Consider the following 13,575-nt stretch of genomic DNA (forward strand, 5'->3'; position numbering starts at 1 on the left):
AGTATAGGATCCTTTGGGGCTGGAGCTGCATACAGATGATTCTAAGTCACCATGTAGGTATTGGGATTCAAACCCATGTCCTCTGGAAATGGACATGGTGCTCTTAATCACTAAACTATCTCTTCAGCCACAAGATTAACTCTTAAACTCCCCAAAACATATATATATTCAAAGTAAGAAAAAGCCCAGAAGTGCTCATAGCCTCAACAGAACTAAATGCTCTTGTCAGGTAGTTCTGTTTGCTTTCTTCACATGGGACTGGGAAACAACAACAATGGCAGTTCTACCTTTACCTCCTTAAACTCCTAAGAGTATTTTTTCTCTAAACAAGTACCTATTTCTTCATGTAGAAGCCAATGTTATCTTCTTTTTCTAAATCTAAACAAACCCACTCTTAGTCAAGCATTTTTCCATCACCCATCTTTTAAAATCTAACAATGTTCAATTATACAGATGGTCATTAGTCACTTTTTCACAGTCATTCAGATTATTTTATCAGGTATGAATAATTACAATATACCATCATCATCATATCATCATTGAAGCAATGTCAGCACTAGTTTTTCATTAAAAGTTTTCATAAAAGTATTTCTCTAAAATAAAATGTTACTGTAATTAGACTTCCTTCTCAGGTAAAATTAGTTTAATTACTTCAAACCTTGAAGAATTTGAACTATTTTTAAATATGGGAGAGAGGGTACCCATAGAGGTCTGCAGAGGGTATCAGATCCCCTAGAGCTTGAGTTATGGGCAGTTAGTTGTGAGTTGCCTGACATGGGTGCTAGAAACCTAACTTGGGTCCTCTGGAAAAACAGAATGTTCTCTTAACTGTGGAATCATCTCTCCAACCTGTGAATTTTTTTAATTGCTCTAAAAAGATTGGTTATGTTTGTTTTTTGAAAAGTCCCTATAGCAAAAACACGACTTTGAGAAATATTATAAAGAACATTAACAAAATTCAATTACTCATTCTGTAATTCTTGAATAAAGGTAGAATAGTTTAAAAGTAAATACAATCTTCCTGAAGTAAGTATTTTAGAAATCACTGAAAATACCATGTTAATAATCAGTGTTTATTGATTAAATAACTGAAAATGACTTAAGTGACGGGGAAATTACTTTTATCATTTCATTATCTATCAAATTTTGGGTCCAATCATTCATGAGCAGTAAGAAAATTCAGAGTCTAGAATGTGTTATTTTTATGTAGTGAATGGGGAAAGAGAAGAATAAAAGACATAAAAGTGATGTTAACCATGAGAGTACTAATTCAAATGGCCCTCTGTAAGCCAAGTGTGGTGACACACACTGTGATCCCAGCCCTGCGGAATCAGAGGCAGGAGGACTATGAGTTTGAGGCCAGTCTGGGCTATATAGTAAGATCTGTCTCAAAAACCAAAAGCAAAGAGAACAAGAAATAAATAACTGTGATGAATCAATACAGAGAGCCAGGTCAGGGTACACCTCAGTGGTACAACACTTGCCTAGCAAGTACAAGGCCCTCGGCTCCATCACTAACAACCACAAATGGGAGCAGGACAGTGGTACACAGATCACTGAAAACAAGTACCAGGCCAGGTGTGGTGGCAGGAGTGCTGGAGTCCTGTCTGGCCTACATAGCAAGATCCTACCCCCACCTCCCAAAAAAGGAAAATAACGAAATTTTCCTAGAGGCGTGTTACTATGAAAAACATACCGCTGCATGGTAGCTTTAAAATAAAATATAAAGGAAAAATACTTAAACTTGTCTTTAAAGAAGACATTAAGTTGGAAGGTGACATGGGAAGGAAGTCGAGAAGGAGAATTGAGGCTGAATCTGATAAACAACTCTTTATGTATAGGGCCAGTGACAGTGCGGGCCTTTAATTCCAATATTCAGGAGGAAGAGAAAGGACCTCTATAAGTAAGACCCTATCTAAAAAAAAAAAAAAAAAAAAATCAGGGGCCAGAGATGGTCATCAGTTAAGAGTACTGTCTGTGCTTCCAGAAAACCTGAGTTCAACTGCCAGCAACGACATGGTCACAAACACCAGTTTCAGAGTTTCTGACACCCTCACCCAGACATGCATGTGGATAAAACACCAATGAACATAAAATAAAAACAAATTATACATTTAAAAAACCCAAACATTGTATAGTATATAAAATTATCAAAGTAAAATATACTATATAAAATACAAAATTTAAAACATAACTTATAAATAATTGAGTTATTTAGACCCAAGCTAATTATTTTTAAAGTTAAACCCAGAACCTTGAGCATGAGACAAGTGCTCTATCACTGAGCTACAGACCCACTCCTTCCCAAAACTACTCTTGATGAAAGGAGGTTCACAGCCATGTATAACTCCAGACCCAGGGAATCTGCTGTGCTCTTCTGGCCTCTGCCAGTACTGACTGCAAGTGTTAGCCAGACATTCATGCAGGCAAAACACTGGTACACACAAAATAATAAATAAGAAATAACTAAATATCCACCAAAAAAAAAAAAAAACTAAATTAGGGCTGGCAGGATGGCTTAGCAAGTAAAGTGCAGGCTTCCAAGGCTGATGCCTCTCACAAGCTGTTCTCTAACTATCTCATGTATACAAAGGGGCATGTGTGTGGGAAGGGGGGTAAACAAATGTGTACACAGGAACTTAAATGTAAACTGTCCCTGTCCAATGATAAAAGCTCTCAAATGCATAATTCTTACATCTTATTAACAAAAATAACCTATATTACACTATTTTTAACTTGCAATATGCCACTCAGTATAAAGAACATTGTTTTATAAAATAAACCATAACCAAAAAGATCTGTGTGTTTCTTTCTTAGGTAAACAGTATACAAGTTATCATGTTGCTAGTGTCAGCCTTACAAATACTTACCTCCTTCACAAGTTTGTATTTTCTACTAAATTAAAAACTCTACCGGGGCCGGGCGGTGGTGGCGCACGCCTTTAATCCCAGCCCTCGGGAGGCAGAGGCAGGCGGATCTCTGTGAGTTCGAGACCAGCCTGGTCTACAAGAGCTAGTTCCAGGACAGGCTCCAAAACCACAGAGAAACCCTGTCTCGAAAAACCAAAAAACAAAAAAACTCTACCGGGACAGGCGAGGAAATACACTCCTTTAGTCCCAGTATGCAAGAGGCAGAGGCAAGCAGATCTCTGAGTTCAAAGCCAGTATGTTTTACATAGTGAGTTCCTCAGCAGACAGGACAACATAGAGATCCTTGTCTTAAAACAAACGAAACAATTAAAACAACAAAACCTCTTCCAATTGTCAACAATCTCAGTACTTGGAAGTCTGAGATGGAAGGGAAGTAAGAAAGAGACAGGAGAAAATGTTGATTATCTTTGCTCTAAATGGGACCAGCTTTTAAAATAGAATGAAGCACATGGCACTCTAAGCCGTGGCTTCCATAAGGACAAACACACAAGGCATACAGCTGAAAGATAAACGGTTAACAAATGAAGCATTTCTGATTATAAAGTCATCTAAAAATAGTATGAGAACAGACTGTCAAATGACAAAACTGTTTCAAATGTGTCAAGATACAATCAATTCTAAGGAAGCAAGTCAATAAATAAAATGGCTCATTCTAGGTTAAAGGGTGTTAAGAAATAAAATGCTTGTAAAAAATAACAACTTTATCTCTTGACTATAAAAGTTTAAAGCGCAGCTTGCTGCATCAGTGTGCCAAAACAATTTTGAACACAAAAGTGATAACTGTCAAAACTGTCCCCTCTTAGAAATTCAGACACAGACGTGCAGGGAAGAAAGAGGAGGTCCAATGACCACTGTAAGCACTTGCTGGTTTCTCTAGCATTTCTGCTCAAAAACCAAGAACAATAGTCTTCAACTTCAACTCAAGGGAAGCTTGGGAGGAGGCCCAAAACCTAAAGAACAAAGTATTTCAAAACTGAATTTAAAAATGATATTATTCCTTTGTTTTATAGAGATAGCTACCTCCCCAGTGCTGGGATAAAAGCTGTGTACCATATACCCAGCTTTTCAAAACTGAATTTCCTGAAGAGAAACAAAGTAACAAAGCAATGGCACACTTTACAATATATTTCCTGAAAGTGCAGACATACAACCCTATGTGTCAATCACTCTGGGTCACAGGCTCAATATAGTTCACCCATTTAAGAGCATCAATTTTAGCCTGTAGCATATATGGAGAAAAACTGCTGCTTATAAAAACACTACCTAATAAACCTAGTATGGATAGAAATACGTTTTTTTAAAAAAAAAAAAAAAAAAACACCAAAAAACTTAAAACTTCACAAACACCTTCGAAACTTTATCTCAGAGCCCTGGGAACGTGGAAGGGCATATTAAGTGAAAAGAAAATCTGATACAGGAAGAATGCTCGTGGTCTAGTTGTGTGGGAAGTCCTTCTGTATGTGTGCTGCTTTTATTGGTTAATGAATAAAGAAGCTGCTTTCAGCCAATGGCTTAACAGGCTGGAAAAGATATATACAGAGAGTAGGCGGAGTCAAAGAGATGTCATGGAGCCATCAGAGGGGAAAGATGTGAGCTGCCAGGTGGAACCTTGCCCGTAGGCCATGAGCCTCACAGTAAAATATAAAATATTAGGAATGGGTTAACCAAAGATATAAGAGCTAGCTAGCAATACACTTAAGTGATTGGTCAAGCAGTAATTTAAATAATATAGTTTCCTGTGTGATTATTTCTGGTGGCCAAGAAACAAACAAGCAGCCTCCAACCACAACCTAGAAAATCTGTTCTTACATAATCAAAATCAGGGAAAAAGAAGGCATGATTAATTGAAGCAAAAGACTGCTAGGTATGGTAGCATATGCCTTCAACTCTGGGGAGGTTGAGGCAGGCAGAATACTGTGAGTCACTGAACCACATATGGAACATAGGGTGAAGGTATATATAGGTCAGTGTGTGCATGAAGGTATAGTTCTGTGTGTGTGTGAAGCTATAGCTCAGTGTATGTGTGTGAAGGTATAGCTGTGTGTGTGTGTGTGTGTGTGTGAAGGTATAGCTCTGTGTGTGTGTATGAAGATATAGCTCTGTGTGTGTGTGTGTGTGTTTGTGTGTGAAGGTATAGCTCAGTGTATGTGTATGAAGATATAGTTCTGTGTGTGTGTGTGAAGGTATAGCTCTGTGTGTGTGTGAGAGAAGGTATAGCTCTGTGTGTGTGAAGGTATAGCTCTGTGTGTGTGTGTGTGTGTAAAGGTATAGTTTTGTGTATTATGAAGGCATAGTTCTGGGGGGGGGAGGAGAGAGACAGATAGGGAGGGGTGAAGGCTCAGTGCTTCACACATTCTAAACATAAACTCCACCAAAATAATCCCCAATCTCACAGGAAATTTTTAATGATTTTTAAAAATATTTATTTTTCTTATTTTTAAATTATGCGTATGTGTGGGTATAGGGACAGATATGGGTATGGGCACATGCACCTAAGTACAGGTGCTTATGGAAGGCAGAGACATCCGCTCTCCCTGGAGATGGGGTTACAGGTCACTGTGAGTGGCCCAACATGGACACTGGGAATCAGGGAACCAAAGCAGGATTCTCTTCAAAGAACAACATGCGCTCTTCATACCTGAGCCATTTCTCCAGCACACCATAGGGCACTTTTAAGGTAAATAATTGAGGAGAACCTAAACAATCTTTAGTGGCCAAAAGACAGGAATATAAATACCCAACAATTTGTGAACTATCCCAAGATAACAACAACAAATGTAAGAAGCTAGGTATGGTGGCATAGTCCTATAATCCCAACACCGAGGAAAAACAAATATGCTTAAAGCAACTGATTTCTTTTTCGATCTGAACACCCAGTGAAACATGTGAAAGCCTTACAATGTTTTGTTGTTTTTAAAGACAGGTTTTTGATTTGTATCCTCATATGGCTTTCATCTTACTGATGAAAAGATGGCCTCAAACTCATGGCAAGCCTCTTGAGTGTGAGAATTAGAAGCATGAATGATCACATTCATTTTATTTTAATAGTTTTATAATCAAATCATTATAATGGCAACTGGTAGAGACATGGAATCAAGACAGGCTGAGGATGTTTAGCTGATAAGAGCACATGACTAGCAGGCACAAGGTCCACGGCTCAGTTTCCAGCAACTCTCTCTCACACACTATAGCACACAAGCTTTATATTACTGGCATTCTTCTAGAACGTGGCAAGGAAGAAAACACATCAACACAGGAATTACACACAAACCAGCACGAGAAAAATGGGGACAAATAATCTAGAGGTCAAGGCTAGCAGTCTTGGTTTCAGAGTGACTCTGAGATCCTACCTTGAAAAGACAACACTAGACAAGACATGGATGACTTTTTTTTTTCTCTTGCTATTGGTGAGGCAGGATTTCACTATGTAGCCCTGGCTACCTGGAACTCACAGAGATCTGTCTGCTACACCTAGCTAGGAATTACTGACTGCCAGACACTATCCCCAGAACCCTACTGAGCAGCCTTTGTAGCTCTATATATTCCTTTTCCCCAGTCACCCTTTCCTTTATGTAATGTCTGCTATAGTATTCTTTATCTAAGCCCCAATATTTATTTAATGTCAAGGTTTCTTTGTTTACATTTCTTTATTTTTATTTTGTTTTTGTTTTCCGAGATAGAGCTTCTAAAAAGTCTGCCATTAGCAGTCACAGGCAAGAAGTTCAGACTGTTGACCTAAGAGAAGCCTGAGATTCAAGGCACTCTCAACATGTCTAATACAGTGAAAGAAATCATACAAGTAAGTCTTTAAAATTTTAATTTATAAAAGAAAAAACTTAAACACATAAAACAATGTTCTTCAGGAAATCAGTACATAAGAATGACAAATCATTCTAGACTGTAACCGGAAACTGCTAACAAAATCTAAACAACAAGCCAAGCGGGATACTTATGCCTACAATCCCAGAACCTGGAAGCTAAGGCCAAAGAATTACAAGGCCAAGGCTAGCCTGGGCTACCAAGAAATTTGAATCCAGACTAGCTACCTAACAAGAGCCTGCCTTTAAAAATTAACTTTTAGGCCAGGTGGTGGTATCTGACCAGGCCAGACACGCCTTTAATCTCAGCACTTAGGAGGCAGAGGCGGACAAATCTCTATGAGTTCAAGCCTAGTCCAGTATACAGAACTAGTTCTAGGACAGCCAAGGCTACACAAAGAAACCTTGCCTCAAAAGACCCAAAATAATAACAATAATAATAATAATTTTTAATTACTAAAACTATCTAAAACAGTTAAGTCAAATTTGCAAAGCCTGTGAATATTAGAACATTAGGAATAAAAGTGGTCACAAGTAGACAAACCCTGTCCACAGAAATGATAGGGAACAGTCAAGTTTGAGAACGCTAATTAGCACAAAGAGGCAAATGATCATAATATAAACTTTGCACATTCAAAATAAATACAAGATTCTTAAAAATCAGGTCTTCAAGAGTCATGGTATATATGCAAGGAACCAATAATCAGCAAGACAGCTATAGTTCTAAACATTACTAGGAAATGACAAAAACTAAGGATTGGCATTTGGACAGTTTATATCCAAAATGCAGTCAATTAGTAAAGGCATGTGGAACAAGCCAGTAAACCCAGCACTTGGGAGGCTGAGCAGGCCGACCATGCACACATGTTTTGTAGTGGGGTGAGAAGACCACCTGATATTCCTTTAATTGTTTATAGTGAATGCCCCGTGGAGTATGAAAGGCTCCTCATCTTAAAGCATTCACTTTACTTAATGAATTGAAATACAAAAAGCCAGGTTGAGGGGGAGGCTGTTAAGAGATAGCTCAGTGGTTAAAAGAGCCCTTACAGCTCTGGCAGAAGACCCAGTTCAATCCTGGAGCCGACATGGAGGCTTCCAATAACCTGTAGCTGCAGTTTCAATGCCCTTTTCTGGCCTCCAAAGGCTGCTGAACACATGTAGTACACATGAACCCATACAATCACACACAAACATGCATAATGAAAATAAGTAACTTTTTAAGAAGAAAAGCCAGGTGGTGGTGGCGCACGCCTTTAATCCCAGCACTTGGGAGGCAGAGGCAGGCGGATCTCTGTGAGTTCGAGACCAGCCTGGTCTACAAGAGCTAGTTCCAGGAGGCTCCAAAACCACAGAGAAACCCTGTCTCGAAAAACCAAAAAAAAAAAAAAAGAAGAAGAAAAAGAAACCAGAATAGCAGATAAGTCATTACATCTAATAACAAGAGAATAATCAGAAGTATGGTGACGTCAACTATCAGAGACATCTTGGTGGAAAAGCACTGAGGAAGAGATACAGATTCAGTTGTTTCAAAGTCATGTTATGTAGAAATGAGAACATTAAAATATGTATTTGCACCAGGCAGTGGTGCACACCTTTAATCCCCAGACTTGGGAGGCAGAGATAGATAAATCTTGGTGAATTCAAAGTCAACTTGGTCTACGGTATACAGTGGGTTCCAGAATAGCCAAAGCTATGCAGAAAGACCTCATCTCAAAAAAACATTAAAAAAAAAAAAAAAAAAGAAAAGAAAAAACAACAAAAAAAGTATTTGCTTGCTTATTTAAAATAACCCATTTTCCTCCATTGTGTTCAATCCCCTACAAGCCCCAAGTGGCCCCAAAGAAGTACTTTAACAGAAATACTTACTTAGGAAATGAATTTAATCCCAGGTGCTCTGTCTTAGAATATAATATTTTTTCCACTATATCATAAAGCGGTCTCCAAGGTAACTCTAAATCATCTCTTGAGAGAAGTTCCTTTTTCCTTATTTAAAAAAGAAAATAAATGTAAATATATGAAGTCATTTATTCAGGTACATGGTTACTGAGTACACTACACAGAGAGAACAGCCTGTTTCTGCCCACAACCACTCACTGTTAGAATAAGCACTAAGGAAGAACTCGGTGATCTTCACCACCAAGCAGTGCCTATTAAAGAAAGCATTTAAACCACCACTACTGTAGATGAATTTCATACTTTTTCCTAAAATTCTTTAAAAATATTTATTTTATTGTGTATGACTGTTTTGCCTGCATGTGTGTATGTATATCACATGCATACTCTCAAAGAGTGAAGAAGGTATGGGATCCTCCTGGAACTGGAGTTACAGATGGCTGTGAGCTGTCATGTGGGTGCTAGGAAGCAAACCGGGTCCTTTGCAAGAGCAGCAAATACTCTTATCTACCACTGACAAATACTCTTATCTCTCCAGCTTCCAAATTTCATGCTTTGCTTTACCATGTGTATGGTACTTAACGTTTCTAACCTTTATGGGGAAAAGGATAGTTTATAACCCATGGAGCAAATAATTATCATAAATAAAACAATCTAAGCATCTATAGTTGAGCATGTACAATTAAAAGTTTCAACAATCTAAGCATCTATAGTTGAGCATGTACAATTAAAAGTTTCACAGCGGGTTGGGCGGTGATGGCGCACACCTTTAATCCCAACACTCGGGAGGCAGAGGCAGGAGGATCTTTGTGGGTTCGAGGCCAGCCTGGTCTACAAGAGCTAGTTCCAGGACAGGCCCCAAAGCTACAGAGAAACCCTGTCTCAAAAAACCCAAAACAAAACAAAAAAAGTTTCACAGAGAAAATAAATGTTTAAATCAATACCAATTAAACTTTTGATAACTGTTCTGCTCATTTCCCAAAATTAAGTCTTAATCTATTAAACCGTTAAAAAAAAACTCACCAGAAATAACAGAAAGTAGACTTACTTTAATAAGTTGATCAAGAGGCGGGCAAAGCCCTGCATCATGCTGATTTCAAGTTTTGGAATTGATACCAGCTCGTACAATAACTTAATAAAAAGAACATGATCTTCTTTGCTAAATTTTCTCCCATAAAGTCGGATATACCTACAAAAGAGAAACAAAGCCTTTAAAAGCAGGTACAGGCACTCATATTCCTTACTACATTATCTCTACTAACTGGGCTATGGCAGCAAGCTCATGCCTCATGGAGTGATAAATGAAAAAAGACATACTATATGCTCAGCCTACAAAAATAGTAAAGTAAATAAATGTAAAAATTTAAAAAGGAAATCCTGTACTATGCTACAACATAGATAAGCCGCCTGAAATAAGCCGGTCGCAGAAAGCCCAGAATCACAGTTCCATTCATGGGCTTCAGCAGTCAAACTCAAGACAGAAAACAGAACGCTAGCTAACAACTGTTAGGGAAGAGGGGACAAGGGCTTGTTATTGAACTGGCACAGAGTTGGAGACATGCGAGATGAAAACCTTGCAAAGATCTAAAACGGCATACAAACAGTTACCTTACCTTCACTGGTCACTTAAACACTAAAGGTCAAAGGGGTCAGGTATGGTGGCGCAAGTCTACACCAGCACTGGAGGAGGGATTCAAGAACAGCCTGGATTACATGAGAGACCCTGCCACAAAATAACTCCTGCCTGCAGTGTTAGGAAAGTAAACTAGGATGCATGGCTTTAAAGGGGGGGGGGGGGGTAGCCAATCATGAATGTGATGAACCTTAATTTTAAATACTATTAAGCATTTTATATTTACACAAAAGAATTATTCTATACTTTAGTCAACACATCAAGTATTTCATAATAAAGCCAAATTAGAACACTGTTGTCTTTTTTTTTTTTTTTTTTTTTTTTTTGAAGACAGGGTTTCTCTGTGGTTTTGGAGCCTGTCCTGGAACTAGCTCTTGTAGACCAGGCTGGTCTCGAACTCACAGAGATCCGCCTGCCTCTGCCTCCCAAGTGCTGGGATTAAAGGCGTGTGCCACCACCGCCTGGCAACACTGTTGTCTTATAGGATCACATTCCCAACACTGGGATTGAATTTAAGGCCTGACACATTCTACCACTAAGTTATAGCACCAGACGCTACCATTTGTGGAACCCCCATAATCCTAGCAGAAAATGGCAGAAGCAATATCAAAAGCCCACAGACAATCTGGTTAACATAGTGAGCCCCAAACGAGTAAAGGCTGCATAGTGACACCCACTCTCCAAAAATAAAAATAAAAAATAAGGCCAGTGGTGGTGGCACAGACCTTTAATCCCAGTACTCGGGAGGCAGAGGCAGGCAGATCTTTGTGAGTTCGAGGTCAGCCTGGTCTACAAGAGCTAGTTCCATGACAGGCTCCAAGCTACAGAGAAACCCTGTCTTGAAAAACCAAAAAAAAAAGCTAATAATTCATCTCGAAATACATGCTCAATTTTAACTTAGAAAAATCATATTATCAAAAGTTCTGTAGATAAGCAAGCTTAAAAGTAAAAAGAGTGTTCATGTCTCTTGCTCTCTCTTTTAGGCAGAGTCTCACTATATACACCTACCTGGCCTAACACTCAGCACGTACATCAGAGTGGTCTCAAACTCACAGAGACCTATTGTGAGAGCCAAAGTTATGTTTTAAGTTTAATCCACAAAACAAAAATGCTTCTCACATGTAAGCACCTTGCCCAAGGACAAAAACACTCCCTGAGATGCTGGAGGTTATTGTTCATATAAGATAACTGAAGAACCAGCCTGTCTCAATCTTCAAAGACATCTTATGGCAAAGACAAACTAGGCTCATTCCTGCTTATGATTAAACCTGCTTCCCAAGGACTGCACTAAGCCCAACCTGTAACCTAACTACAAATGGTCCCGTACTTCCTGTTGCAGGAGCTGCAATCGTGCCACTGTTTTAAAAAGCTGTTTGTACCCATCCTGTAGCCCTACCTTTGTTGCTATGACCATCTTGTAAGGTCCACCTTGCAGTTGTTATTTCAGGAGGGACTAACTTGTTACACTTATGTCCTGCTACTGTATCGCTCCCTATTTTGCCCCGCCCCCCAAATAAATCCCCCATTTGGAAACCCCCTACCCCTGAGCTGTAAAAGCCTTGTCTTCCTCTATCCAGTACTTAATTTCTCAAACCCCGCCTTGGGGGAGGCAGCATGTGTAAACAAATTTAAAAAAATCTTGCTTTAATTAATTGCTTGCTTTAATTAACTTGGTCATGATAATTTGGGTCATCTTTGGGATTAACGTAAGTCACGTGTTTCCACTTCCCTAAACAAATTTGGTCCACCCAACAGCTCCAGACGTTCTTGATCACAAGTAAACAGAAGGTATATAGGTTGGAAGTACATCAGGATATATGCCTGCCCCCACTTGGATGAAGGTAGGACGCACATAGCCTTATGGGTTTGCCTTTATAAGCACCTGAACAGCGTAGCTCATGGCCATTTTCTGCGAATGAACCTGGCCAGAGTCTATCATCTCGGCCAGTATTTAGTTAAAAGCTTGCTTCAAATTGACTCAAAATTATGGTAGTGGTCTTATTCTCATCAGGTGAAATCATCATTTTCTGGAGGCCCCAGAGAAAGTTACTTTCACTCCAGAACTCCAGGAGCGGGGGCTGCCTCGGGAAGCATGTATTTTGAGAGGTTCCAAGGCTCTGAAGCATGCCTTTGGTTTTGTGGACTACTGGAATTAACTGCTATGGAGGCCAAAAAATGTGAGCCTATTTCCACCTTGTCTGAAGGTCAGAGAGTTCGAGGTTGCTCAAAACTGTTGACAACAGCCAGAGCTACACATCCTGACCTAGGGTGTGGTTACTTGGTCCTTTTGACATTAGGATGGCCCATGGAGGCAGATCCATTCCCAGACACACAGGGTCAGGAAATTCAAGGATATTTCTGCTCTCTTTTGAAAGAGGAGGTTTGACCTTGGGAATAGCTACCTTCAGGACTTGGTCTATGGTGTGTTCACTGCCTCAACAACAGAATGCTAATGACTTGCTGTCTCAAAGCACTACATGGAATAACTGTTCTAGTTGTCCTTTGTACCATATTAAAGCAGTCTTTTGTTTTCTTCCCCCTCTAGTGTTGGGGTATAAAAGCGTATGGAAAACTAAATGCAGGTGAATCTCCTATTCACCGGAACTCCCTCCCAATACTATCCTATGTTTTCTGCTTTATTATTTTTACTCACGATTTCATGCCTTTTACTAACTCTTCTAATCCCCATGTCCCTACCCTGGTAAGTGGTATTATTGTCCTCTGACAAACTACCATGCATCTACAGAGGGCTGGTGAGAAATAGGCTAGTTCTGTCCTGCAGGATCCAAACCTGGGATGTGGAGGGGGCTCAACAGGACCCCCAATACTCTACCATCTAGCGCAAGATGTAAGATGCCATTCACTGCCTGGTTCTGGTTGTCTATGTTTTACATGTGTGCATGGGTTTGTGTTTTCTGGTGTGTCTATAAGTTTTGCTGCAAACATGGGAGTCTAGATTGATAAATTAAATGCATGAATATATACGGTAGACACCCCATGTTTTGTTACTGACTGATCTCCCTTGAGCGTATAAACTTTGTGTTTTGTGTTGCCACTAGAAGCCACCAACCACCACAGCTAACACCACTTACCATGCTGATTTGATAGCAAGTACTCAGAATTTATCTATGAGCTTTTTGGGTCAATGGATTCAGGGTTAGCAGGATTCATATGTCTTTGGGGTGTGGATAACAGAGTTGTTATTTTACGTTACTGAAAAGCTGGCTCTAGAGTTGGGTTATTGTTCTCCCTTTTATAGACCAAGCACATTTAAAAGTTTCCTCCATATCCTGTGTCAGGT

At 39.4% G+C, this 13,575-nt stretch overlaps 1 protein-coding gene across 2 annotated transcripts in view; it reads right to left on the minus strand.

The window, feature by feature from the left end:
• The window catches only part of Psme4 (proteasome activator subunit 4), a 110,990-nt gene that overhangs the window by 82,296 nt on the left and 15,119 nt on the right, over positions 1-13,575 (minus strand). For both annotated transcript variants that reach the window (XM_057773122.1, XM_057773124.1), the window contains exons 2-3: positions 9,690-9,830; positions 8,615-8,731 (exon numbers count right to left, since the gene is read on the minus strand). In XM_057773122.1, coding sequence (XP_057629105.1) covers positions 8,615-8,731; positions 9,690-9,830 — 258 coding nt within the window. The remainder of the gene's footprint in view (positions 1-8,614; positions 8,732-9,689; positions 9,831-13,575) is intronic.

This window comes from Chionomys nivalis, chromosome 6 (genome assembly GCF_950005125.1).
Source record: "Chionomys nivalis chromosome 6, mChiNiv1.1, whole genome shotgun sequence".
Taxonomy (NCBI): domain Eukaryota; kingdom Metazoa; phylum Chordata; class Mammalia; order Rodentia; family Cricetidae; genus Chionomys; species Chionomys nivalis.